The sequence below is a fragment of the Neolamprologus multifasciatus genome, chromosome 10 (genome assembly GCF_963576455.1).
Source record: "Neolamprologus multifasciatus chromosome 10, fNeoMul1.2, whole genome shotgun sequence".
Taxonomy (NCBI): domain Eukaryota; kingdom Metazoa; phylum Chordata; class Actinopteri; order Cichliformes; family Cichlidae; genus Neolamprologus; species Neolamprologus multifasciatus.
This window is the reverse complement of record NC_140448.1, coordinates 9,761,090-9,788,189: the sequence shown is the minus strand read 5'-3', so window position 1 is coordinate 9,788,189 and position 27,100 is coordinate 9,761,090. Positions and strand designations below refer to the sequence as shown.

Sequence of the window (27,100 nt, the reverse complement as noted above, 5' to 3'; positions counted from 1 at the left end):
TATCTAAAATTCTAAAAGTGCTACTACTTTTCAATTCTTCTGCAGATTTCAATAAGAATTCTATGAGTGCAACATCTCTCTGCTGCAATACCCCTGGCCAAGATCACTAACACTACAGTGTAGAAAGGGACATCAGCATCATCAAGTGCAGTGGAAAACAGGACTGTCGTCAGTATGTGTCACAAATGACTCACTGGAGAGGCAGCTGAATGACACCGAGGACAGTTTACACCACAGAACTGGCCACCCTGCAAGTACAAAAACACGAGACAGGGAAACAGACTTGTGTCCGAAGTCTTTAAATAAAATACTTACGTAACCTTGAAAACACCCTAAAGAAAATCAAGTAGTTTCTTGGTACCAGAAACAGAAAGGAAACAATGAAACAAAATATAGCTAAAAGAAGACATAAAATGCTAGGTGACTACAGATGAAAAACTAGCCGTATGCTAAACCTGATACAGGGTCACGAATGGTAATATTATGTCCAATATAGATATATCATAATACAATAGAATCAGAAAATAATGCTTTGCATAGCCACTTTGATAAGCTTAAAGAATACAATCAAAATGTTGGGACTGGAAGAAGTGAGAAGGCAAAAGACAATGTTTTTAAGCACATTTCTTACATTCAATTCATCTTAGATGTAGCTTTTCTTACCAAACATACATTTGTTTTCTCCTGATTGAGTCCATTAAAGATAAAATTATATTTATCCACCCTGGTCTTGTAGGCAGTTCTTAAAACCTACAAATGACTGCAGGACCCAAGTGAAGTTCTATAGGGCATGTTTGACCTGTTCCATTTTATTGTTCTAGTGGGACAACACATGCCTTCAAAAACACTAGCAACTAACTCTGTAATTTTTTTCTTTCTTTATTTTTCTTGCCTTCTTAACCCCTTTTTGAAGTTTTACATTAGTCAGATTCTTTGCATTGTCAAATTCTTTCAGCAGGAGTTCTGCATCTGTTAGCAAACATTAAGTACTGTAAGCTAGAAAACTGAGCTAGCTAGCATGAAACTAAGCTAGCTTACTAAATAACTACTAGCTAAATAGCTTTCTTTTTTTTTTCTTTTTTTTTTACCAGACCAGAGGTACTTGGCAGTGACTAAATCTGAAATCCAGGAATTAATTTTTACTCACTCTAACCATAGATGATCTAAAACGTGGACGAAACTTTGAAGTTGAAGTTCAAAATATGAAGGCAATGAGGAAGTGCTTTAAATTCGCATTTTATCTGAAGGTCAGCAGGTTGCTGTGGTTGCAAAAAACAGCTTCTGGTCCTTTCTATCTGACTACTATAAAACTCTTTCCGGGCAAATTTATTGGCTCATTTATTCATTTGGGTCAAACCGAATAAAAACAAACAAAACTGCTCATGGTCTACTAATTTGTAAACCATAAACTGGAAGCCAATGAGAATGCAGATTACAGTTACACCCTGCCTGTCCTTGCCACATCCAATTATTTTTTACAACAGTGGAAACAATAGCAGAAATGCTTCTCTCCAGACTTCAAAATGGACTTCGGAAACTTCACATCAGAGTAACTAACATCTTTTATACACTAAGGCTAAAATGACGCCATGTTTTGTCTTTCTGTAAATTAGAATTTGCCTGCTAACGCGATACTTAAATACTTAGGAAGCCAAGTTTGTGTTCACACGCTGCAGAATTCCTCTGCCACCTGGTGGCCAAACCACAAACACCTTTTTAGCAGTACAAAACCCAGCCATGTCATAAAAGTCGGGATGGCACAGCATTTGTTTAAGAATGTCTTTTAATGTTTTCCAGTTCAGATACACAACATACAGTGTGTAATAGCCTCTATTTGAATAAGAAATATTAACTTTAATTCTTTCAACCCCTTCTGGTCATTATGCTCCTCACAGTCTCTTGAGCCTCAAGCAGGTTTTACTGAATCAAATGAAACAGACAAACAGGTGCAAGCCTTCACTTTACCTTTCTGGCATTAAATCTTATATAAGAAGAAAGAAGATATTTGGATCAGTGTGGTAATACTTCTTCTCCCTTACCTTAAGCCAACATCAAAACTGTAGTGTAAACATGTAAACTTGGTGAGTGTGCTTCCGTTATCTGTTGGCTCGTCCAATCCCTTGTTTCCAAAAAAGAAGGAAAAAAGAAAGAAGGAAAGAAAAACACACATTTTCTTATGCTGTGGCTAACTTAAACTCACTAAAACATAACAGCCTTGATAAATCATCCCCAAATTACAATGTGCAGATAAGATTGGCAAAAAAGGTAGCAAAACAACCACCGTGGTTACTAGAGTTTGAAATTAGCACTAAAAGAATACAAAGGATTTCACAACTTCCCAATTACAGGTTATACTGTAATGACAATGCCCGAGGACAATGTGAGACACTAACAAGTAAATTCAACAGCATCACAAAGAAAAATAAAAAAAATAATCTTTTTTTTCCTATTTTTGAGCATATTTAAAGAACTAACATGTTGTTTTTTCCAAGCCTCATTTCACAAATCTTCTCAATTTCCTCTTTTTTCATGTGTTCTCCGCAGCTGTTCTTTGGCTTTTCTTTTTCTTTTTTTAAACCAATGAAGGGATTCATTTCACTCAAAAGCTGCCTTCATGATTGATGGAATAGTGTCAGGCCTGTACGTCACATTTTAGGCAAGACTATTTTTATCACAATCTATGCGAACCTGAGCCGTAGACATTCCTTTTTCATGTTCATGCTGCCCTCAACCACGCTGTGCCCATACAACCTACTAGAACCTGACCTTGAGTTCAAGGAAACAAAGGAGAATCGAACATATTTGAAAACCATGTAAGTCACCGAAACTTGCACCTGTTGTCACAAAGAAAAGATCCGGCCAGTCAGTCAAACCAAACGACAAACATAATATTTACAAATTCCAGTTTTGTTCGCTTACACTTAAAAAAATGTACAGTTTGTTTTTATGTGTTGTTGGGTTCTTTTTTTCCTTTTTTTGTTTTTTTTTTGGGGGGTTCTTTTTTTGTTGTTGTTGTTGTTGTTCTTTTGTCCTCGCAGCTTGCTCCAGTCCAGCGTGAGGGATGGCAGTCTGGCTCCAGAGTGTGGTTATCCTAAGCAGACGGGACATCACAAGGAAGGAGGGGGACAAGAGAGAAAGAGGACGGGGGATCCTGCTCACCTTGCGTTCACGGTTTATGTTGTGTGAGTAATGTCTGTTAAACTGGGTTTTCAGAATGTATCCTCTGCGCACTGACGGATCGTACTGTCGCTATTTTTGTCATCTGCACCGTGTTTGTCCAGCGTTTGTCCTAATGTCACCGTTTCTGTTTAGTTTGCTTTGTTTTTTTTGTTTTGTTTTTTCCCCCTCCTCCTCATTGTCCAGAGTGTGACCCGTGTCCGTGTTGGATTGTGCGAAAGATGTGAAATGCGCATACAAGGCTCTCTCACCTTTTTTTTTTTTTTGACCATAAATACATCTCATCCTTTCTCCTGCCTTTTGTAAAAGCCAGAAACATGGGACAACAAAAGAGCAGACGGAAAAAAGATAACTGTCGGGCAGTCCTCAAAGACTTTGAAGCAGGAGGGAGGTTAATGTCCAGTCACAGACAAAGACCTTATTTAGACTCTCTGTGTAGTAGTCATTTCTTTTTTTCCCTAACTTTAAAAAAAAGTGCTATCTTCAGGTTGATTCAGAGACAGTGACTGTGCAAGCTCAACATTGCAAAAGATAAAGAGAAACAGCAAAAAAAAAAAAAAAAGGAAAAAAAAGGGGGTGGGGGTTAAAAAGGCTTTCATCAGTCTTTCCTGTAGTTTTTGCAGCACAGCCTCGGTGTGTTAGGGAATGAAAAAAATAAAGAGGAAATATTTACTCTCTTTGTTATAATCATAGTTTTACACAATATTCATCTCTTAATACTTTAATACTTTCTGAAGTACCACAAAGTGCAGCTGATATTGAAACGGGATATTAAAAAGAAAAAAGAAAAGATTTTCAAAATAAAATAAATGGCAAATCATCAAAATGACAAGCTAAGGGTGATGGAGAAAAAAAACAGAAAAAAATCCAAACATGCAACAAATATCCCACACAGTAAAGTTGTTAATAAAACTCCTTAAAAAAAAGAAAAAGAAAAGAAAAAGAGGATATATTGAATCTGATTTCCCTTTAAAGGAGAGACCAGCCACAGTGCAACATTGAGTGGAATTAAAAGAAAAAGTTTTAAAAAAGTGTGTGGTTCAAAACTAAAGATGAAGGGGTTGGCACTTTTTTTATGGTAATTCCTTTTGTAAGATACAGTCAGGGTGGACCTCTCCAGGCGGTCCACTGGACGCCAGTAAAAGAGGAACTTTATCACAGTACTTGGCACCAAGAATGCTGGTAAAAACGAGATATCAGAATATCTTTTTTTTTTTCATTCATATCCTTACAATTTATTAATAATACATCATTTACACTTGTGTTTTTGTATAAAAGACTCCAAAAGGAAAAAGAGAGTCTAGAAGTGATTGCAAAAAAAGAGGAAAGGAATGCAGATGGTTATGTCGATGGTTTAATAAAAAGAGCTACAAGGGCAGAAGATGCAGAGCGAGAACGAGAGAAGCGGTTAAATGAGCTGAAGTGGAAACACAGACAAAAAGAGATTGTGGGTTATGAAGATAAATAATGTAATGGATGTGATTAGAGTGTGTGTGCTGAAATGCAGCGACTTCTAATGGGGCAGCCTGGATTCCAGGTTGCATCCCACAAAGTGAGTGGGATTCAGTAATTTCCTGTACCCCCGCCCCACAGTTGAGGCCTCAATCTGGAAATGTTTTGAAAGCAGCAGTGGTGAGTTATGCACTTTTGTTTTTTGGTTGGGTTGTTTTTTTTTTAAGCGTGAGCAACTTAATCTCCATGGGAATGCTTTATGTTATTCAGCTAGCATCACAACCAAAGAAAAAAGAAAAACTCAAACAAACAAACCAGTAAATATATGTCTAATTAATAAAATCGCATTTTAAAATTAAAAAGTCGTGATTCTCTATCCAGTGGATTCCACCCCTTTTCCTTCTAGGCCCGCCAAATACATTTCACGCTAAACAATAATCCCCAAAAATCACAATGGAGGGACAGCTGTTGGGACAGAGTGCTAAACACAGGGTGCCAAATTTCACTTCCAGATTGGGCCTTTAAAGCTGCAATTTGTAAGTTTCAGGGAATCAGCGCTTCATGACAGGCAGCTTGTCGGGACATATGTTGCCTCAAACAAAGCTGCTCGCTACTGTTTTATCTTTTTCGCTAAATGAGTGAAAATGAATATTTGCATTCGGCGTTAAACATAGTTTTTACACTGACACAACAACACATGCGCAAAACAACCGAGCTACCACAATACATGTCTGACTGATTGTTGATGAGCCTGAGAACCCTCTGCGAGAGCTACAAGCTTAAAGCTGCGTGTTTGGTGGCTCTCCAAAGCACCAGATGTTGAAAGCGCGTTGACGGGGAAAAGCGGTATGCATCTAGTATGACGGTGTTTTGGCAAAGGACCTTTCTTAATCAAGTCCCCCCCCCCCCCCCCCCACCACCTTGAGTTACGGTTACAGTTTAGAGGTATTTCACTGCTTCATATCTTACAAACTGCAGCTTTAGTTGAGGGCTTAATGAGAAAAGAGAAAAGTAGAGTAAAGAAGAAGAGAAGGTGGAGTTTGGATGGAGCAGTTTGTGTGGTGCATCTCTGTAAGCCCAGAGTGGGGTAGCAGAGCTTGTGCCTGGTCCTATACACGGGTGGTGGAGTGTTGGTGTGGCAGAGCATTGTTGCTGTGGCTGGGGACGGGTGTAGTAGACGGGGCTGGGACAGGGGGATAAGTGTTGAAGGGGTGAAGGGGCTGCATGCTGCTAATGGTGCTGGGGATCATGGTAATGGTGTTAGCTGTCATCAGTGGCACATCTTCGGGCGCTCGCCGCAGGGCCAGCGTGTAGTCAGGTGGGCACACGGGAGGCCGCAGCGGTTCCAGGTCGCCGTGGACACCGCGGGACGGTAAGGGGGTCCCGTGCTCTAGCTCCACCCTCTGCTGTTTCATCTGCAGTGACATTAGCTCCTCCTCCTGACTCAGCGCTAGGTCGTTGTGCGGTGGGGCCCCTACGACTCCCATGCCAACACCCATGCCCATTGTCGTGCCGCGTTGCGGAGAGAGCCGGCGGTGGCGTCTCTGCATGAGTTCATGGCGCTTGTCCCGCTTATAGTAAAGTGCAGCAAAGGCCAGCACGTTCAAGAAAAGAAGCGAGGCGCCGACAGCTACCGTTACGCTCAGCTCGGTGGAGTAGTCCCTCGTCTCGCTGGGGAAGGGAGGATAGCGGGGCCTCTCTGAACTGTCAGGGTCAGGTTCCGGCGGGTAGGTAGAAACCACAGGGTGCCGTGTTGAGCGAGTGCCAGGAGGAGAGGCCTTCCAGCGGCTGGTGCCTCCAGGTGGCAAACGGGTGGTGATGGAGTTAATGATTTCCTCGTGAAGGCTGTGGAGGTGCGGTACCAGCTCCAGCCAAAAAGCCACCTTGTTAGCGCGGTAGTTATCTCTGACACGGGGCTTCAGGCCAATATGCAAGTACTGCTTGTCCTTGGAGCTGAACTTGGTCCAGATGACCTCCTCAAATCGGTTAGGCTTAGTGTGGATGAACGTGGTGTCCTGAGGAACTGGTAGGTTAGGGTCTCTGTAAGACACAAGACACAATTATTAGGCTATAAACCTAACCTTATATTTGCTTTGATAAAGTCAGTCAACCAAAACAAAGGAACTGATATGACATTTGAGGGTAAAAGAGGAAGGAATAGCAAATTACTAGGCACTCTAAAACCTTCAAGTGTTTTACTGCAGGTGGTTTATGCTTGTTGTTGTCATCCTTGTGCTTTTGTGTTGTCATGTACCTCCTAAAGTTTATAACCTGCCATTTTAGCTGGGATGGAGGCACAAGTCACCAAGGAACTTGGCCTCTACAGGCATCTCTGTGAATCAGTGCAGGAGCTTAGGGATTCCAAAATAGGCACACAGGCAGAAAAAGTTGGATAACATGATATTCTGCAGAAAACTTGTTTTGACATCTTCCTTTTGGAGAGGTGAAGTTGTGATTGTAGATGGTATTCTTTTGGGGCATTAATGCATAATGTTTTTGGGGGGTGGTGCCTGTGCAGCAGACTGGTATTTATATGGTGATCTAGTGATCGCTCTGAGCACTTTATGGTGCTGTTTTGTATATACTTCAAGCATTCTATCTACCTCACATTCATGGCCAGTTTAGAATCACCACAAAACCTATCGTGCATGTCTTTGGAGAGTGGGAGGAAGCTGTAGCACATACAGGACCAAGAGACTACATACTAGAACCTTTTTTGATGTGAGCCAACAATGCTAACCACTGGGCTGCCACAGTTTGCAAGAGCAGTGAACAAAGCATTGATTATAATGGCAGCTTTACAAAAACAGTAGTACTAGACCCCAAAAACTACCCTCAGCACCTCACAAGCCTGGTATTATGACTTCCATGATTTTTGAAAACATTCCTTTGAGATTTTAGTCCTTGCTCACATTCTGACTGCATAATCAGTTTCTTGCAGTGACGTCCCCTGAACTCACTGCCATGTTTATAACAATGAGTCTGATTTGCCTTAGCTAACGTTTGCGTGTGAAACAGTCTTACCATAATGCTGGAAATAGCAATTAAAAGATGGTAAATTGTGGCTACATGGGCTCTCTATTGATTTTTTATTGCGACAGTAACTCCTTGTCCTTCTTGTTATGTGACAACGGTACTAACCGGTGCCCTCCCCACATACAGCAAAATATGATGCTTTTAACCAATTAAGAGCATTTGCAGCATTTCAGAGCTCAGCAATGCAATGTGGGGCCAAGTGTTTTCCCCTCCAATGGGTGTGATTATGACATAGTGTTTCACATGGTCTGCAACAATACTCAGGCAGGATGTGGCATTCAAACCATAATTAATTCATAATTAATTCTTATGGTGTGCCAAAAAACATTCCCTGCACCACTGAACCACCAGCAGGCTGGACTGTTGACACAAGGCAGGGTCAATGGATTAATGCTGTCCTCAAGTGTCCTCAACTTCTGACCCTATTATTTAGAGAAAGCAACGATCAGTTTCCAATTTTCGGGTTTTGATGATCTTGTGCCCTCTGTTGCTTTAGATTTCTGTTCATGGCTCACAGAAATGGAAACCCAGTCTCTTCCACTGTGGGGGATTCCTCTGTGTCACTATAGGTTTTGTGACAACACCAATTCTCCTCCAAACTCTTTTAAGGTGAATTTCTGTGAGTTTCTAGAGATGGCTGTGTGTGAAAATTCCAGGACGGCAGTAGTTTTAGAAATGTCATGTTCTATGTTAGCGTTTACTGAAACTCTTGTATGCTGTGTGTCTTTCAGAATCTCAACACAGAGGACTGATCCATAAAGCTTTACACACAAAAATGTTTCATCTGTAAAATCCCCAGAAATATCACTGGGCTTGTCTTTTAAAAGTTAGTCATTGTGTAATATGTGACAAATATAATCAATACTTTATACACAATTCATAATTCACTTGAAATTAAGTGTTATACTGACCCTGACTTGGCAAAGTTGGTCCAATATGTCATCACAACAGCACTGAGCATTACGTCATTCTTGGAGAAGTTACAAGGAAACAAGTCAGTGGCCCCCACCATGGGAATCCCAAACACATAGGGGATCTCATCTCCATGGGCAGCATCTGCCCAGTCTGGCCTCGCCTCGGTCTGACAGTGGTGGTGGAAGGTATAGAAGTAGACGGGTGACTGGAACTCAGCGTGGAGTTTGGCAGTGGCGACAGCTGGGGCCACCCACTGGTGGTCTGTGAACAGAGCCAGGAGGGTCTTCCTGCGCATGTCGCTGTTGTCTCTGTCAGCCCAGTCTGTGTACATGAACTTTATGGTTTCCCTGAGGATATCTTTACCTTGGAAAAAACAGAAGTTAATGTGAGCATTTATGCCGTGATAGAGTCCATGTTTGTCTGCGACATTATGTGAAAGCATGTAAGGCTGAAATCTTTTAGATTTTTTGGTCAAAACATGTTTTTTGCCACAGGTTCCGAAACATAATTTACTGTGAATACTGTTGACCAGCCTGGCTTACGAAGGACTGTAGTCTCTATTCACAAGCAAATCAATGTCATTTTTATAAATGCTTAGTGCTGTTGAGGCCAACAACATTTAGAAAGAAACACATCGTAATAGTCTAGACAAAATAGGGATAGGATCTGACCATCAGGGTATCCATACAGATTGTCCACAAAGTTGGAGATAGTATAGTCAAATGAGGCAGCTGATATTCCATCTTCTCCTTCACTGTCATCCACAAACTTCAGGCCCTCTCCCTGGTTGACACCCAGCAGTATGTCGTAGTTGAGGAACTCGCCCTGGTGTCACGACAAACACACACAAAGCATGACATACAAAACAGAACGGAGCAGTAATGCTTGTCAGGAATGTATTATATATGTATATGTATAGTATAGGGGAAATAATTATTTCATCCTTTGCTGAAATTGTAGGTTTGAATTTCTGATTTTATGTGATTTTCATTATAATGGAGAAAAATGAAATTGAAAAATCAAAGTCAGACTGTGGAAGCCAGAATTCTGTCTGGCGCAGCGGATCAAATACTTTTTGATATTCTGTCTCTCACAGTATCACACAGTGTACGGTAATTGAAGAATTCAAAGCCGACCTGCTGCATGAGGATCTCAGGGTCATCAGGTACCACGTCCCCATCTACCACAGGACCAAAGGCGATGTGGTATCGGGCAGGCTGGATGTCTTGGTCCACCAGCTCCCTGAAACTCTTCCTACGCAGACAGTCCACCAACTCTGCATTGTCCCCTGTGGTGCAGCCAACCTTCTTGGCCAGGATCTTGGTGTAAATCTGCGGTCGGTAGTTCACCGACCAACTGGAGATGGCTGAGCCACTCTGAGCAATGGCCCTCTGGAACAGCCCTATACAAAAACACATATACACCAGATGTATTAAAACATACAAACACTTATTCTCCATCAGCTTAGCTGTGTCCCCCCCCGACACACTTTTGCTAGCAGCTGATGGTGCCTTCAAGGCCTTACAGTGAGAGCACGTTAAATAATGCATATGTTAGAGGAGGAGCAATTGTAGAGTATTACAGGGGCAAGATGAAGTAGATATCCTGGTGCACTTCTTAGCTGGAGAAAATCTTTATGAAGACCAGAGTAAAAAACATTAAGTGTTTCATTTACATGCAACGAGAGACAGCAACAAGAAAAATGGCGGCAAATCTGCGCACGGCTTGTTGGATAAAGCAAAAAGGACTGAAAGAGAAAGAAAACTGCTCGCACTGTTGCACCGCTGCACTGTTATGTAAAGTGGCTTGCTGTCCCTCTGTTTTATCTGCAGATTCTGTCATTAATAATTAAGCCCCCCCATATTCTGCATGTGCCCCGCCCCCGCTCCTCTCCCTGTGAAATCAATTAAGAAGCCTCTCAGCTGCAACTCCAGCGCCTCATCTCATCTCTCCTCGGCATACACACACACATACAGACACACGCACACTGTACCTTTAAAAACTGTTCAGCCTCCAACTTTTTCTTGACTTTGCGTTGCTTCAGCCTGCTTTCAAAATGGAGTTGGGCTAATCTATGCAAAACAACCAGTTGTGTTTTTCTGATATTGCACCCACTATTAAACCTGCCATAACACTGACCAACAGTCACGTTCTACAGAAGAAATTCTCAGCAATGCACAAAGCACATAAAGGAAAGTGTGATCAGTGTTGATGTAATATATGTGTTTTCAGTGGAAAAAGTATATAAACTGTGTGAGCCTCTGTTCAACCTGGAAACCTGGACTATTAAAGTATCCATGCAATATGAGCTGGTATCATAGGAACCTTAAAAACTTAGCAAATGACCTCCTGACTTTTTTCCTGACTCAATCCCTTGCATCAACCGAGAATCTGCTTCCTACAGTACATGCAGTATTTTTATTTGTTTAATCTGTCCAAGATTAGTCTCTCTGTGTGAAGGTTAATATCATAATCTGAATTCTTGGTAAGGAATGAAACGCTATTTGACTTCTCAGCTCCACAGACCAAAATCATAGAGAGTATTAATGACACAACATCTGGCGAGAATTTAGAGATCCGCCATTCAAGAACTAAACGGTCCTTTTCTACTGACGAGGTGCAGATGCTAGTGCCTAATCCAGAATCTGTTATGTGGATGGTTACAGGTCCTACAGAATGAGGAATCTAAATTTCAAGTTTCAGGCTCAAATCATTTTCATGGTTTGGGGCTGCATCTAGACACTTGTGTTGGGGGGCTTGTCAAAACTGATGGGGAGGGGGAGGGGGCAGCCAAGAGCCAAAGAATACCTTTAAATGTCCTTCAAGAAGCCTGGAGAACTATTCCTGAAGATGGCTTAAAGAAATTACAGCAACATATAAAATAAAATGTTGGATGTCTTAAGCCTTATATAACATTAAAATCACATTAAATAATAAAGTACACATTTATTACACAGAGCTTGCACACAGGTGCATCTTAGGCCATGCTTATGACCATGCTTTCTAGCAACCACCTATCAATGGGCTATGTTTGGGCTAGTTTATGCACCTATAACACATAGTAAAAGTTTAGATTCACAACACTATATGTAACTCTGTAACATTTAAAAGCCCAATTTGACAGAAAAGTGATAAGAAGACACACTCATTCATCTCAGTGCTTTTTCAGTGACTGTAGTTTCATGTGGAATGATGTTATTTGGAATTACTAAAGGGTTTTTGTCCCAAGGGGAGTCATGGTTTTAGAGCAAAAACCTACTGTCTAAAACCATTTGTCAACTCCAGAACTCACAACCTCGTTTTCTTTCAAATTACTTGATCTTTGGAGTTTTGTCCTGCTTATTGAAATAATACCATAGTGCCCCAAACTGTAAGTGACTCATCTCTGAATCCCTTTCTTCGTGGGAATAATACTGCAGTGCATTTTTATCTGCTTTAGGCTTTTCACTGAAAAGCACCAACATGCTCTGTAAAGAAATACATTACCCACACACTGTCCTGAAATATTAATCCCCATTGAGTGGAGTATGTGACTACTAATCGGTCAAGGACAGGGAAAGAACCTTACCCTCGGAGTGGTGGGAGAGGATGAGAAGGTTCACACAGGCGGCACCAGCTCCAGAGCCAAAGATTGTGATTCTCTCTGGGTCTCCTCCAAAGTAGCCGATGTTTTCATTGAGCCAACGCAAGGCCTGGATCTGGTCCAACAAGCCATAGTTCCCCTTAGCAGACTGATCCCCGGTGCACAGAAACCCTGCAGGGCAAATTAGAACAAATACAGACAGGAAAAGAATGAAAAAACATAGATTTTCCCAAATGAAGGATCAGGGCCCGATTTAAAGAGACGGGATATGTGTATATCTTTTTCCGTGTCCCACACAAACAGAAGATGGCATCCTGTCATTGTCAGGAACTTCTAAGCCTCCAACTCACTTCAAGTCTGTGGAGATTTCACACAGAAAGCTTGCCAAATTACTAATTTTTAATACCCACGCTGAAAATACAACACAGTTAAGAGAACTTGTCAGCAGAGAGAGGAGGAGAGCAACAGAAGGCATGTTTCACCTACTTCCAGGACACACATTTACACAGTTGGTGCACACCCACAACAAGATAAAATAAACTGAACAAAATGCCACACACACACACACACACACACACACACACACACACACACACAGCTCTGTTCTTATGAGAGTGAATTAAAGTACTTTACATGTGTTTCAAGCAGCTTCACTCCGTAACAAATGTAGCAGTTCAAATTTTCCACTGTTTGGATGACTTCAATACCCGTGAAACAACTAAAAATGATTTCAGTTAACTGCACACTTCTCAGAGCTGTGGCTGTAGAGGTGGAAGATGTACTGAAAAAGAAAATCGTGTTCAAGCATGTTCACCCGACTTTGATTTAGCCAGCTCTGCTTAGCAGTATTTACTCAGGCGCTTCCTGTGAATAAATACAATTTCCTATCCGGTCGTTAAGTCTGACGTCACTAGCCGTGTCTGGGCCTAAACTCCGCTGCAGGTCCATATATCAAACGATCACTATGGCATTACTGAGAGTTGAAAAACTGTCTAAAGTCTTTCATCTTTAATAAAATGATCAGCATTCTGCTCTACCAGGTGTAACAATTGAGTTTAACATCCAGGCATCCATGAAAACGGAATTTATGACATTTAACGGAGTTAGAAGTTAGCAGGAAGTTAGCTCGCTAGCTTCTATCTAAATACAATATAGCATGTCCTGACTGCGGGGTTTTGGAAACAAATTAAAATGTACAGCTCTGTTATCACTTCCAACATAAATGAAGACAGAAAACTAAACAGCAGTGACATTTTGTAGGGTTACTGAAGTTTGGCTAGCTGGTATATAATGATGTGCTACGTGACCGCTAGTGACACAGCTATGTTAGCATAATATAAACAAGCTAACTTTTTTTCCACTCGATACAAGTTAACGTGAGTGTTCTCGGTGGTCAGGAACAAATGTAATCGCATGGCAGGATGCTGTAAAAGGACCAAACTTCAGCCAGGAGAACAATTGAGATAATCCATCCACAATATGAGGTTAGTCATTCATATACTGCTGCATGGGCTGGGCTGTAGTTACATCTTAAGGTTTTAAAAACTGAGCTTAAATAAATGATTAGCAGTAATAAAAGCCGAGGGAGGTCAACAGTAATCACTGACTGTTTTAGGAGCTTTTTGAGATTAAATAGAAGAAAATACAAAACATTAAACATGTTAACAACACGAAAGCCATATTAAACGCAGACTACTTTAGGCCCGGAAGTAGGATTCGTCACGTCATCATTTAAGGACCGGATTGTTGCCTATAACTAATACTGGGGGGCAAGATTTATGGAGAGAGAGTTTTATTATGGCTTAGATCTAAGGGTCATATAAGGCACAAGGCTGTTTTGATCTCAATTATGTAAAGTGGAGTGAATTTTTAGGGGAAAAAAGGACAAAAAATGGCTGACCGTGCAAGTCGGTAACCTGCGGCAAACAAAGATGCTCAGCTATCTCGTCATGCTAATGTGGTCGCTCTCTGTTCTGACTGTTTTCTCCACAACACTGTTAGCAAACAGTAAATTACCCTGTAGGATAATGTAGTTATTTGGTGCCACTGGTCACTCTGTGTCAGTGACTGTTATCACTGAAACATGGATCTCAGTTCAGGCTGAATCTGGAAGCCAGCTTGCTAACTTATTAGTGTTAAAAAAAATCCTGTTAGTGCAATGTTATAACTTTTTAAATAACACTTAAAAGCCACTTTGCTAAGACTTCACGATGCATGGAGACTGCACTGTTATGATACCTACTGTATTATATACTCAGTGTGAATACACTGACCTATCCACACTGAGCCTGGTACAGCATCACCACCTGCCTATATGCACTGTGTTAACTTAGAGTCTGTAAACAAAGCCAATGACAGCTTAATGGGCTGAACATGGTTCCCTGTTGGCAGTGCCTTAGTAGACCGTAGGGAGCTATGGACAGCCCGTCTACCTGCAGTGAGCATCTGCTGCCAAAACAGTGTCCAAAGTTTGTGGTAAAACCAGCCTGTGGGCTACTCTTACTTGTGCTGTTCAAACATGTCAGGAGAAGAGCAAAGTCATAACATATGAAGAGCTGAAGTGAAACTGAGTGTTAAAAAACAATGAAAAGTGTCCACTGCAGCCATCATCTGTGCTCTGCTGTATTTTTAACTTTTGATGTTTTGCTTTAAGCTTGTCCGATTACTGGTGAACTCCCTTCCCTGCTCCAGTCCACTTGTCAACCACTCAGCATCTCATCTACGTACAGCTGAACTATGAGGTGTTGAGCTTTTGGAGGCTTGCATGAGACCATGTTTGCAAAGGTTGAAAACCCCTCACTCTGAAGGCAGTCTGAAGGCAAACCATCACTACAAAATCACAATATGATGCATAAACATGTGTGAGATGCTTTGCATTGATGGTTTATATCTGAATGTATATTTTAACATTATATATTTTTGGCGTTCTGAACCCTGTGCTGCCTTTCTAACGAGGTGACGAGGTAAAAACAGCCAATAAGATGTAATGTTTAACTGGTAACAAGTTTTACAATACTTGCAATGTGGCAAATGTGTTGGCTTTGATATATTAGAATGATAATAACCCATTTTCAAGCCAGGACTGTTCATTCAAGAATTAAAACACCAGTCTTTGAAAACCAGGCCTGCGACATCAAAGCAAAGCCTTGCCTGGCTAAACTAATCAAAACGAGCAGGTCGATCATCTGTAGGCGGGATCTTTAGTGTCCACCACTTTAACATCAATTGTCAAGGAAAGAACTCAGAGGGAATAGCTAGACTTGGAGCATGAATGGGGCAGTAAAGCTCTCATGGCTCTAGGCTTTTCCGATTTCCAATTGCAAGGCTCAAATTGTCACTTAAAATGCAACTTAAAATGTGAACGTGAAGACTGAGGAAGCTTTAAAAAAGACTTTTAGAGTTATCTGTGGGCGATCGTGGCTCAATAGTTGGGAGTTTGCCTTGTAATCGGAAGGTTGCCGGTTCGAGCCCCGGCTCCGACAGTCTCTGTCGTTGTGTCCTTGGGCAAGACACTTCACCCATTGCCTACTGGTGGTGGTCAGAGGGCCCGGTGGCGCCAGTGTCCGGCAGCCTTGCCTCTGTCAGTGTGCCCCAGGGTGGCTGTGGCTACAATGTAGCTTGCCATCACCAGTGTGTGAATGGGTGGATGACTGGATATGTAAAGCGCTTTGGGGTCCTTAGGGACTAGTAAAGCGCTATATAAATACAGGCCATTTACCATTTTACCATTTATCTTTCTAATTTGGCAACCCTCTAATATGTCAGATGTTCTCTGTCATTAAGAATGTATGTACCTCTGTTAGGTCATAGCCAGCTCAACACAGCCTTTTCTACAAGAAAGTGTATCCCTTCCAGATTCACTATTCAAATAGTTATAATAAGAGTTATAACAATAATAATAGAGCTTTAAGGTATGGGGCCAAGGGCAGTTGGGGCACAAGCACTTGGGAAGGGACAAAAGGGTCAGAGGTCAGGGAGAGGTCAAGGAAAAGCTTTCAAAAGCTCCAAGGTGCTTTATTCTAGTTAGACCAGGGGTTCAAAACATAAGGCCCGGGGGCCAAAATCCACCCAGCAAAGACTCCAACCCAGCTCCCTGGACTGGATGTCTTTCACTAAACAGAGCAGCATTTCTCTTCATTTCTGTAGAAAAACTGTAAAAATTCACTTATTTTTCTTATATTAGGATATCTAAAGATTAAAGTTCTTTCCACTGACAGAAAGGGCGGCTTTACTGGTCTGGCCCGCTTAAGATTAAAGTGGGCTCTATGTTTCCCACAATGTAAAATGAGTTTGTCATCCCTAAATTTGACTAAGTGAAAAATGAAGGCTAGCATAATACTAAAGGGTAGTCTAAATGAACTAAAATGTGTTCCCAGAGTTTTTGGGTCACTTGGCTTCATCCAAACAAAAGTATGACATTTGATTTACATTTTAAAATGGTATGACTTTGCTTACACATACAGCTAGTCATTGAATGTGCCTATCTTAAGCATTCAAGTATTCGCACATCCACAGGAAATCTTTAAGGAAAATGGAGATCTCTGCTTCTATCCGACAATAATTTGTGACTTCACCTGCTGGATTATATGAAAGCAACCATGGTAAATGGTAAATGGCCTGCATTTGTATAGCCATCAGACCTAAATAACCCCATCCGCTGGTTGGCTTTCCAGATTGGCGCCTGCTTTACACTCTGAGACAGTCCATATATAGTTCAATAAAGATGACTAGTTTATGACCACATGCTACTTTACATAATGCAGCCAAGTCTCAAATTGGTTTCTGAGCAACATCATCAAAATGTACCAGGAGGTTGAACACAAATCAAGATGACTGGGAACTTCTGGGCTACATGTAAAACCCTTTTTAGTGGTTTTAAACTGCACAAAGTGACCAGAGCAAACTACTAGCCACAATCCTGGACTTTGTACTGAAATTAGAGGAATATGTGCACATTTCAAGTCAAGACAATGAACCTTGTTGCTATGGGGCTTTTTTCAGGGGAACAGTACAAACATCGTTCTCTGTGATCAGTGTTTCAGTAAGCAGTCTGATGTGCAGTGTCACTCCAGTCATCTTTAATAGAAGACAACAGTCTATCTGGCCTATTTTTGAGAAAAAAATCTTTTCACAGATGTTACGAACAGAACAGCTGTTATTACATATTGTTGCTTCCTGGCTTTTGCTCTGATTTAGGACAGAGCTCCAGATTTATTACTAATTCAACGACAAACTGTGATACGATGCTCCCAGCATCAAGTTTCAAATTATCTTACCAAAAACCGACAGACGACTGTCAAAGGTGAAGTGTAGTAAACCGTGAATTGCTTTGGATAAGCCACTGGTGACTGTCACACCCAAAATAATTATTTTTCTGGTTTCCAGCAACTGAACACTGAAAATAACCATTGTTGGTTTCATGACATTGCATTGGCATGTTTTCCACCTCCCTGCTGCACATGGATCCTAGATTGTTTGTACAGTATGTCACCTAAACGTGCATAGTGGCTGAATAAATGTTTACCGTCGCAGGGCAATGCACAGCATAACCTTGCGTATGCAACTATATACAAGGTCACAGCCTCAGTGTGTCTACATAAACTGTGTTATAATTCTTTCTCCTGAAGCAGTATTGTTTTGTGAACTAAATTCCCATTCTAGATGTTTTCTCGTTCGGACAAAAGAAACACACTGTATAAGAAACTGAGTTAAAGGGCAGTTTGTAAAAAAAAAAAAAAGGGACAGATGGTAGGAACAGACAAAGCACACTTTCAAGTGTGTTAAATAGCAAATTAAGTTTTATTGTTGATGATTATTAATGAAAGTGATGGCGATGCTGATGAAGGTAACAGCAGCCATGATGACAGTGGTGATGATAACCTGCCAAATTGACCTTTCTACTACAGTCAGTGTGACACAACACAACTCTCATTCCACACTCTTCACTGTACTTACACTACAGTCAACAAGCACATGAAGCCTGGAGTGTCGTGTTGGGTTAACCCGGCTTAATTGTGATTCACATTACAGAGTGCACAGTTATTTTGCTGACTTTTGGGGGTTTTCTTTCAATATGACTGTTTGCGTTGGACAAAAAGTGCAAATTCCAGCCATGATGACAGCTGATGTGTCACTTTATCATAGCTTAAAAAAAGTAAAAATCTACATTAACTTAAAGTCAACATTTGACTTGTAATGAGGATTAATTAAAAAGTTTTTTTCATTCATTTTTATTTTTGAATTTAATCCTCAAATGCTGTGACAGGATATTTCACATTCAAAGAAAACATGTAGAAGCCACTGCAATCAGCAAAGTAAGCAAAGAATATGCAAACTCAAAGAGTGACCTCGTCTTGAGCAGGCAATAATGTTTGTTATGAAATGGCTGTAATGTGATAATGATTTTGAAAAGAAAAAAGTATGATTAAACTGTAATCTAGAGATAATTGGATTACCAAATTTATAAGAAACCACAGCTGCTGCCTGTCTCTATAGTGCAGTGTTTAGTGTTGGATGGATTATTAAAAAACAGAAATCATGTCTCAGTGGTGTAGCAGAAATATTACTTTGAAAGGATTAACTCCACTAATCAAGATATAGTTCACATGTTACTATGTAATTGTATTATCCTTGCATCATCCCAGCAATTGACTGGTTCTTAGCCTTATGTGGCTCTGACCTGGTAACATATTACCACTGACCTGTGCCGCTTATCAAAACCATGGGCATGTGGAAGTGTCTCCTGCCCAGCCAAGTGCTGAGCTGCCTGCCACAGTTGCCTGGCAACTGTCTAGGACTTCAGGCAAAATGAAATGGACAGGCACTCACGAAGGCACTCGGATACCCACATTCAAGCACTTCCATATTCAAGTACGCAAACAGCAGCATGCAAATGCACGTGAACTCCAAAGTCAGTGCATGCACATGCAGGCAACTTCACAGTATGTGCTAGCATGCTAGCTCTAGTGCCGCTCTCTTTGAAAGGCCGACATGAAGGGAGGGAATTCGGTTTATCTTCCACCATTGAAGATAAGTCAAACAAGTTACTTCCTCTCCTTTCTTTTTCTTTCAGTAAGTTTTCTTTCTGATCCACCACCCACACCCCTCCCATCTGCTGAGTTGGGTTTCCTACTGACTTTAGCGCTGAGAACAGCAGTTTATGAGGCTGAACTCATGCATATTCAACACTTGCTTGAGGTAGCAGCCAAGGAACTGTGAGGAGAGTCATCAACCTCTAAAGATACAGGTTGAAGACAGTGAAGTGAATGGATGAAAGAGAAACAGAGGAGGAGTGAGGAAACCATGGAGGGAAATTTAAAAACAAACTGTATGATAATAACTGGAGCTTCCAATACCTCTGGGATTGTTACCAAAAGTTCTTTCCATAATGCACCTACTCTTTCTCTAATGTATGCCAATGAGGAGAGTCATTATAAAAGCTATTATTCCCAATAGATATCGTATTGCATCTACAACAGGATGAAATATTTGCATCAGCTGGACTTTTATTCATTTTGGGACAAGATACAAAAAAAAAGAAGACCAACACAAAGATATTGTTATTGGTATGTTGTGTCTTTACTCTAATTCTCTCTTAGTGAATTGCCCCATTCAGAACATCCTCTGTTGTCACCCATATTTGTAAAAGTCATTCACACATTTTAGCCCTAAAACTACGCTCAGCCATATTATCGCTTTGCAGAGATAGGAACATCTGCAGAGTAATTTATAGGACTGAACGGAATAACTGTAGTAGGTCACTGAACATATTTCTGTGAACAGAGAAGAAAGAACAATAGGAGAGGGAGGGGGATGGAGTTGAGGGTGAAGGATTAAAAAAGGGGAAAAAAAAGAAAGAAAGACATGAAACAGGTATTAAATCAAATATTGCCCAAAGCTACTGTCAGATGTTAACTGACAGACAGTAGAGAGGAATATAGTGAAGGACGAATTATGTAATTTCATTGTGACGTCACGCAGGAGATGATCAGAGATGTCTACATTCAGAGGAAAGATGTTGATTTTTTTTATACACACAGGAAAGGTGATTGAAAAGAGGAAACAAAGCGTTCTTGTCTCTGTATGTGTGAGTCACAAAATTAATCAAGCACAGGTAGAGGCATTATTATACAAAAAAAGGAGCGGGGGGGAAAAAAACCCTTAGCAGATGGTGAATGTCTCTTGCACACTGAAGACTCTGTTTAGATGAGCAGAATAGAGTGGATTGGATCACTCAATACTGTGCACCGGAGTCGGGGATTATCTGCTATGTGTGTATGTAACAGTAGATTAATATGACAGGAGAAAATCACAATAGAAAATTCTTTAACTCAGAGAGATGCTATTGTAGTTCACCTCTTGCACATTCTTGCTGGATTATCTTTTTTTTTTCTTTTTTTTTTTTGGTTACACAAATCTGTTAAATCTCCTTGTCGGCACCAAGGGTTTGATTTGAAGACTAGCTGGCAGGTCCGTTTCAATTATGCATCATTCTGTATGTCAAGTATACCCAGAAATGAAATTATAACGCAATTGGGCTCCACTTCCACTGAACTAATGCTATTTCAGTACACCGCCCATAGGCCTCTGATGTCATTGTATTTATTACCTTACTTATCTCGTTCAATTTTTCCTCACAACTATCCACTCAAATGGCACCGTGCCGTGCAATAACACCAGGCTGCCATGCAAATTTGAAAAGCAGCGGTTCAAACATCATGTTGCCTCCCAAGACTTTTTAAAGCTTTTCAAAGTTCTGTTTCAGAAACGCCTGATTGCTCATGACAACTGCAGCCTGCCTGAATAAAAAATCAAGTCAAATTAAACCTCGTCTGCAGAGGGGACGCAATTTTAATCACAGGGCTAATATTTCAGACATGAAGCTATTTTAATTAATGATATGGAGTCATTAATCATACTTGTTACATGTATCCACTCAGCCTCTTAATATGGCAGTTCAGGTGCCCAAGTGATTGGCAAACATTTATGTAATTTTACATTTACTTACGCATAATGGTATTTAAATGTGGATATTTCACTTTAATCACTGCCTCCACTATTAGGTAACAGTCAGATTAAGGCTTTAGCACTGAGTAGATGACACAAATGAATGCTAACACCAATTATGGCACGAAACGGGAACAGATTCATCAAGCTGAATGAAAAATCTTGCCATCAACCGAGATCTATCTGTCATGTAAAGGGGCATTTAAATTATTTAAATAAATGAACCTTTTTTACATTTCGCCAGTATTAAAAATATCTCAGTTAGTTTTACAGTTAATTCTGTCCTGAAATCACGAGTTAATACTGATAATAGACACTGGAGCAAAGTTTTATCTGAAATGTGTAAATCGCCCTGAAAAGAAAAAAAATGTGTGAATAATGTCTTTCACTGCCAGAAAATGTTCCTCTTTTCTTACTTGTTGAATTCCTCCAAGGGAGGAGAGACGCACAGTCTTAAAATCTCAGATTTAAATTCAGAACAACTGTGAGCAAAGACACAGCTTGAATATCTCTGATGTTATATCATAAACATCTACGGGATACAAACAGAGGAATGGATTTCAGCTGCATACACTGGAAAGCAGCGCACAACAGTGACTGCCCACTTTTTTAAGCGCTCCAGTTCTGTAAGTGAATTTTGTCCTGGTTTAAAAAAACAAACAAACAAAAAAAAAACACGTATAAATGTCTTGAACCAAGCCAATAAGCTACGAAGTGAATTATAACCATAAAAACATTTGATTTGATTGTAAAATAAAATGTAAAAAAAAAAAAAAGGAAAAAAAGAAAAGGGCAAAGACACATCATTACTGTGTGATTGTAATACGTGTGGAAGAAATACTCATCCCAAAATACATTGCAGATGCTTTGAAATCCCACATTACACAGAAAACCACATTTGAGCTTCTGGAATTTAATCGTTTCTCATTATTGTAGTCCTGTAAAATAATATGCTTGAATATATTTGGTAATATGTGTAGGGTACACCGCTCTTGTGGCTTCTAAAGTTTCACATTCACTATGTTTGCAGCAATCAGAGATGTAGCTGGATTCTGGGTAGATTAGTTCTGTAAAAAAACAAAACAAAAAAAAAAACAAGCTTGATGTCATACAGACCTGTGGTTTTTACAGGAGAACATGCCATTGTTTTACAGTGTTGTAGCTCATAGTTAGTCTACTTTGGATGATTACAACATCACAATCAGTCATAATCGACTGAAATTTAGGTACACTTGAGGCCTGGACAATTTAAGGTCCCTTATGTGTGGCATGTAGGTTGTATAGCATAGAGTAAGGGGAGCTGCATAAATGATCCTTCTGTTATTTGATTGGTGCAGCTGTGTATTTGGCTACCAGCCTGCGACACAGATTGGTGTCAGTTTCAGTCAATATGCCTATAAGTCCTTAGGGTTCACTGAAAACTGTCTCTGGCTACTGATCCATGTGTCAAGAGCCTCATGCACGTTATAATACACATTATAAATGATGTCCGCAAAGCATTAAACACACTTTTGCAAGGAACAAAAATAACACGAAATGTGAAATATTTAAAAATATGTAATTTGTAGAGTGTAGATAGAGGATTTTATAGCTGAATCTACTCACAAACAGATAATGTTAGTTTTTGATTCTGTTATTACAGTGAATGCATCATCACCAGGCAAAAAGAAAAAAGAAAATGAGGGTTGTGAGAAGACTTTGTCTAGATGCAAAGAGTGGGAGGTGTGTTTTATTTGTATTTAGAGAGGAGCTGAGTGGTGAGAAGGCAGCAGGCTGAAGTTAATTGACAGCACTGGCTAAAAATACTGTTTATGTCATATTTAAAAGGATGTGTTTGAAAACAACAGGCAACACAATGTAAAGTGATTCCGAAGGCTGACTGAGCTAAGCACTATTTATGGATGCACTGACACTGTTTGACTTGACTTTTACTAAAAATGTTTCAATGCACAAGATTTTAAAATAAAGCATATTAAATAAAAGATAAAATGATAAAATTACAGGAGTGTCACAAACAGAGTACATGAGCACATCATTTTTAAATGCGTCATTTTTACCTACCAGTCTCTAATTAATGAACAACTCAACTAAGCATAATACAGTTGAAGACATTATGAAGGCTTTTCTCTGCATTTTGTAATTATAAATACAAAGTAAGGACATTCTTTTCATTTCTGGGTAAGATTAGTAGAGCATTTTAAAGAGTTAATTATACTGTTATCAATGGTCATGACAATTTGCTTATTAATGATCAAGGAACTGACCTCACAACCTATTTTATTCATTCTGTGGGCTAGTTTCAGTCATTGTGCAAATGTACTATTTATAAAGTTGGGGAAACCTGCAGTCAGCTGAGACCGAAGAAATCAGTCGGATGGGTGACATAGTGTTTCTCCCACTGAAAATGCTATGTCCAGATGAACAGAATCAACCATTTGGGAGTTAATTAGAATTTTTTTTGTATTTAATACACATGCAATTCAAAAACGCAACAGATAAAAACATTAGTAAAGACTTGCTAGCTTAAATTGTAAAATGACTGATTTGATGCTACACTACTGTGGTACTGTAAGTGGTTTCAGATATCTCTCTTTGAGCACTAGTGTTCAGTTCAGTGTCCATTTGTACATGTGTTACCAATTAAATCTTTAACAAGCAACCTTTTCTGATGCAAAACACCAATAAGCTAATGAACTGTAACTTTAAAATAGCAAACATTATACAAGCTAATGTAACTAGCTTGTAGTTTAAGCTAATGTATACCTCGTACCAACTCTGTTCTAACATTTCAGTCTGTCCTCTGCCAACAAAATATATTGGTAACATTTTAAAAAATGGTCTGACGCCACTGTGTCAGGAATTTAAAACAATTTTGTTATATAGAAGTTTGTGTTTAAGTACATAGGATTTTTTTTTACTGTGGTATCAAACTAACGTATTCAGAATCCATGTAATTCTACAAGTACTACTAGAGACGCCTACATTTCTGCTATTGTGACAGCCCAAGCAATATGTTGAACTTATCTCAAATTGACATAAGTATATGATATATGATGAGTATATGAAAAACTCGAATGTTTTTTTGTGGCAGAACACATAAAACACAATTTTCAGGGAATTTACATCAAATTTACCATGTTTTCAAGCAACTTTAAATCATATACATACAACATTTTTATGCTGTGAATAAGATGATATTAAACATGGTGGAATTTACTCCTAAATAGGTTACTTGCTTACTTGCAAGTAAAGAGCTGAAATTGGGAAGAGAAATGTTTCCAGAAGAAGCGTTTCATCTCTCTTCCTGCGGTGAAAAATGTTCTCACTCTCAGAGCCCACGATGGTGGGCCTTTCCCCAGAGTTCATTAATTAGTTAATTAGTTAATTAGTCTAAACAGATGGCTATGCAACACAAATCAGAAGGCTCTCTGGGCCTGGAGCAGGAGGAAGGTAGGAGAAGGTGAGCTGAGCCGCGATCTCAAATCACAACTGTCACTGAACCTCTGAACCGGGCTGTGTGCTGCAGACATTTTCTTCTGGTTCACTCATTTTATTCCACCACAACGAGGCGTATGATAAATTAATATTACAAATCCATAAAGTATATCATTTGCTGGAAATTGACAGACGCACGTGTTGTACTATAATGAAACCATTAAGTCATGTGCAAGGCTGCTGCGGTCACAATGCAGGAGGGTTTGTTCGAATGAATACTTTGCATCACTGCAGATTTAAAAAAGCATTTCTGAAGGTTTATTTTTAGACTGCTCCCATCTCCCCCCTTCTGTTTCCTTTTCCCTCACTGTCTCTCCATGATTCTCCCTTGCTCATCTGTCTCTGTTTCCTGCACTCTCTGCTTCCCCTATTTCTGACTCCCTATCACTCTTTTAAAGGCGCAGACATTGTATGAAATGAGGTTGGCATGTGTAAGCTCCTGCGAGTGTAAGTACGGGATAATACTTAAGACAAGAATGTAAAACTATTAAAATACCAAATGCCCGTGTTTCTCACTGTGACTCAAATGCACAGTGTCAGTGAGGAGTGCTATTAAAATTGCAGATGGATGGTGCATTATTTATATATATATTTTACGCATGGCACGCAACCAATTGCCTACACACACTCTATCACGTGCAAAAGAAGGACTTGGTGTGCACACAGACAAAAATGCATACATGCTTGTGCCACACAGAACATGCAAAAAGACACACACGCACACATACACACAAGGATTATCGCCTTAGTACAGTAACCCATTTAAAGCATATCTGAGAGTCAGAGTGAGAGAGCACACATTCGCCCACATACCGAAATTTTCAACAACATTAAAGGAATCGAGGACACTGCGTCATAATCACTCAGCAGGATCTATCTCCACCTCTCTCTATGTGCATCTTGTATACATTAATGATTATGTGTGGAGGTTCTGTACAACACATGAGTGCACTCCACACATCTCTAATGTTGATCACAGCAACAACGTCAATGTAAATAAACTACCTTTACGGTCCGGAGCCAAGGTCGAAGTGAGTGTAAGGAAAGCAAACGAGGATGCCAATGAAGAGCATTTGGAATAGCTTGTAATTTTATGCAACAATATCAGTTCCAAATTGTGAACTCAGTCTTTTGGCTCGGCTTTTTAATGATCGTGATTTGTCAGGCAGCTGCAAAGAAGAACGCGCAGAAAGGTGAAACTGAGCCGGGTAAAGCAGCAGGTCCGGGCCCTCATTTCGCTAACTCTCAGTTTGTCCTTGTCCCTCTGCCTCTCCGCTGGCATTGTCAATAACAGTGTGGCTCACGTTACCCTCTGCTAATACTTGCAGAAACTCTTGGACTCCATCCTAAACTACTCCCATTTCTCTGTTTATCATTATCCTGATATGTTGAAACAGGCGTGATGCAATAAACAAGATCTGATTACCCAACCTGGCAGCCGCAATGAATGACACGGGGAGCCTGTGTGCAAACACCTCCAAAAGATGACACCAAATGTAAATACTTGACTCCACTGATATCCAGCAGCAAAAAGGGTTAGGCGTACACATGCACACAGCTCAGCCCACACTCACTGGCTCATGAGCTCTATAAAAATGAACAAACAGAATACCCCTTGATACAAAAATACAATGACAGCAACAGACGCAGTTCTGTTTTCTGTTGCTGAATGTTACACCAAAGGCGCTAAGTTGTTGTTTGTGTCTTTTGAAGTACAGAGACTGTGATCCTGGCTGTTGTCTTTACAGAAAGGCATGTTAATACAAAAATTAATGAATTACTCTAAAAAGGAAAAGCCAGGATGTAAGAAAACAGAAAATACACCTGTTTGTGTTTTAATGCAAAGTGCCTGCTGCAGGAAGACATAGAGTCGCTGGTGAAATGTGAGCAACAGTAGCCAAAATGATACCAAGATTAGCCAGAACATTTCAAGACTTGTGGAAACACAATATGGCTGTTTAGGGATGAAAAATCAGTGATACACTTTGCTTAGGATAGTCTATAAGATTAGATTAGATATCTTATTGTTCTGCTACATGAGCTGATACTTCATCAGAAACTGTGGATATGTTTGCATGGAGTTCTTTTAAGCTATAATCTGTCAAAAAATATCTCCGACATTTTTTCAGGCACAGTTTCCACATAGTGTAGGCACTGCATTGCTAATTCCATCATCTGCAATAGATGAAATTAGGCTTTAATGCTTGAGTTGGTTAAAGTTCCTAGATTTAGCAGTACCAGTGAGGCACAAGAGGGGGGGACACACAAAAATACTGCTGCTCATGTACCTGTCAGGATGATCCAGGTTAAACCCTAAAGACACTGGCATTTTGAAGTAGTAACGCAGAACACTTAAGTCACGTCTCTGAGTTAGGACATGCTATTTAACTTTATTAGATTGTTTCCGGAGCCTGGTTCCTTCTGGATAAAAAAACC

The 27,100-nt window shown here is 40.1% G+C and overlaps 1 protein-coding gene across 2 annotated transcripts in view; it reads right to left on the bottom strand.

The window, feature by feature from the left end:
* Positions 1-1,345: 1,345 nt before the first annotated feature.
* nlgn2b (neuroligin 2b) overlaps positions 1,346-27,100 on the bottom strand; it is a 65,994-nt gene continuing 40,239 nt past the window's right edge. The window contains exons 5-9 of one of the 2 annotated variants that reach the window (XM_085175348.1): positions 12,149-12,334; positions 9,717-9,982; positions 9,252-9,405; positions 8,577-8,943; positions 1,346-6,669 (exon numbers count right to left, since the gene is read on the bottom strand). In XM_085175348.1, coding sequence (XP_085031474.1) covers positions 5,739-6,669; positions 8,577-8,943; positions 9,252-9,405; positions 9,717-9,982; positions 12,149-12,334 — 1,904 coding nt within the window. In that variant the 3' untranslated portion in view covers positions 1,346-5,738. The remainder of the gene's footprint in view (positions 6,670-8,576; positions 8,944-9,251; positions 9,406-9,716; positions 9,983-12,148; positions 12,335-27,100) is intronic. The other variant, XM_085175350.1, reaches the window with a different exon arrangement.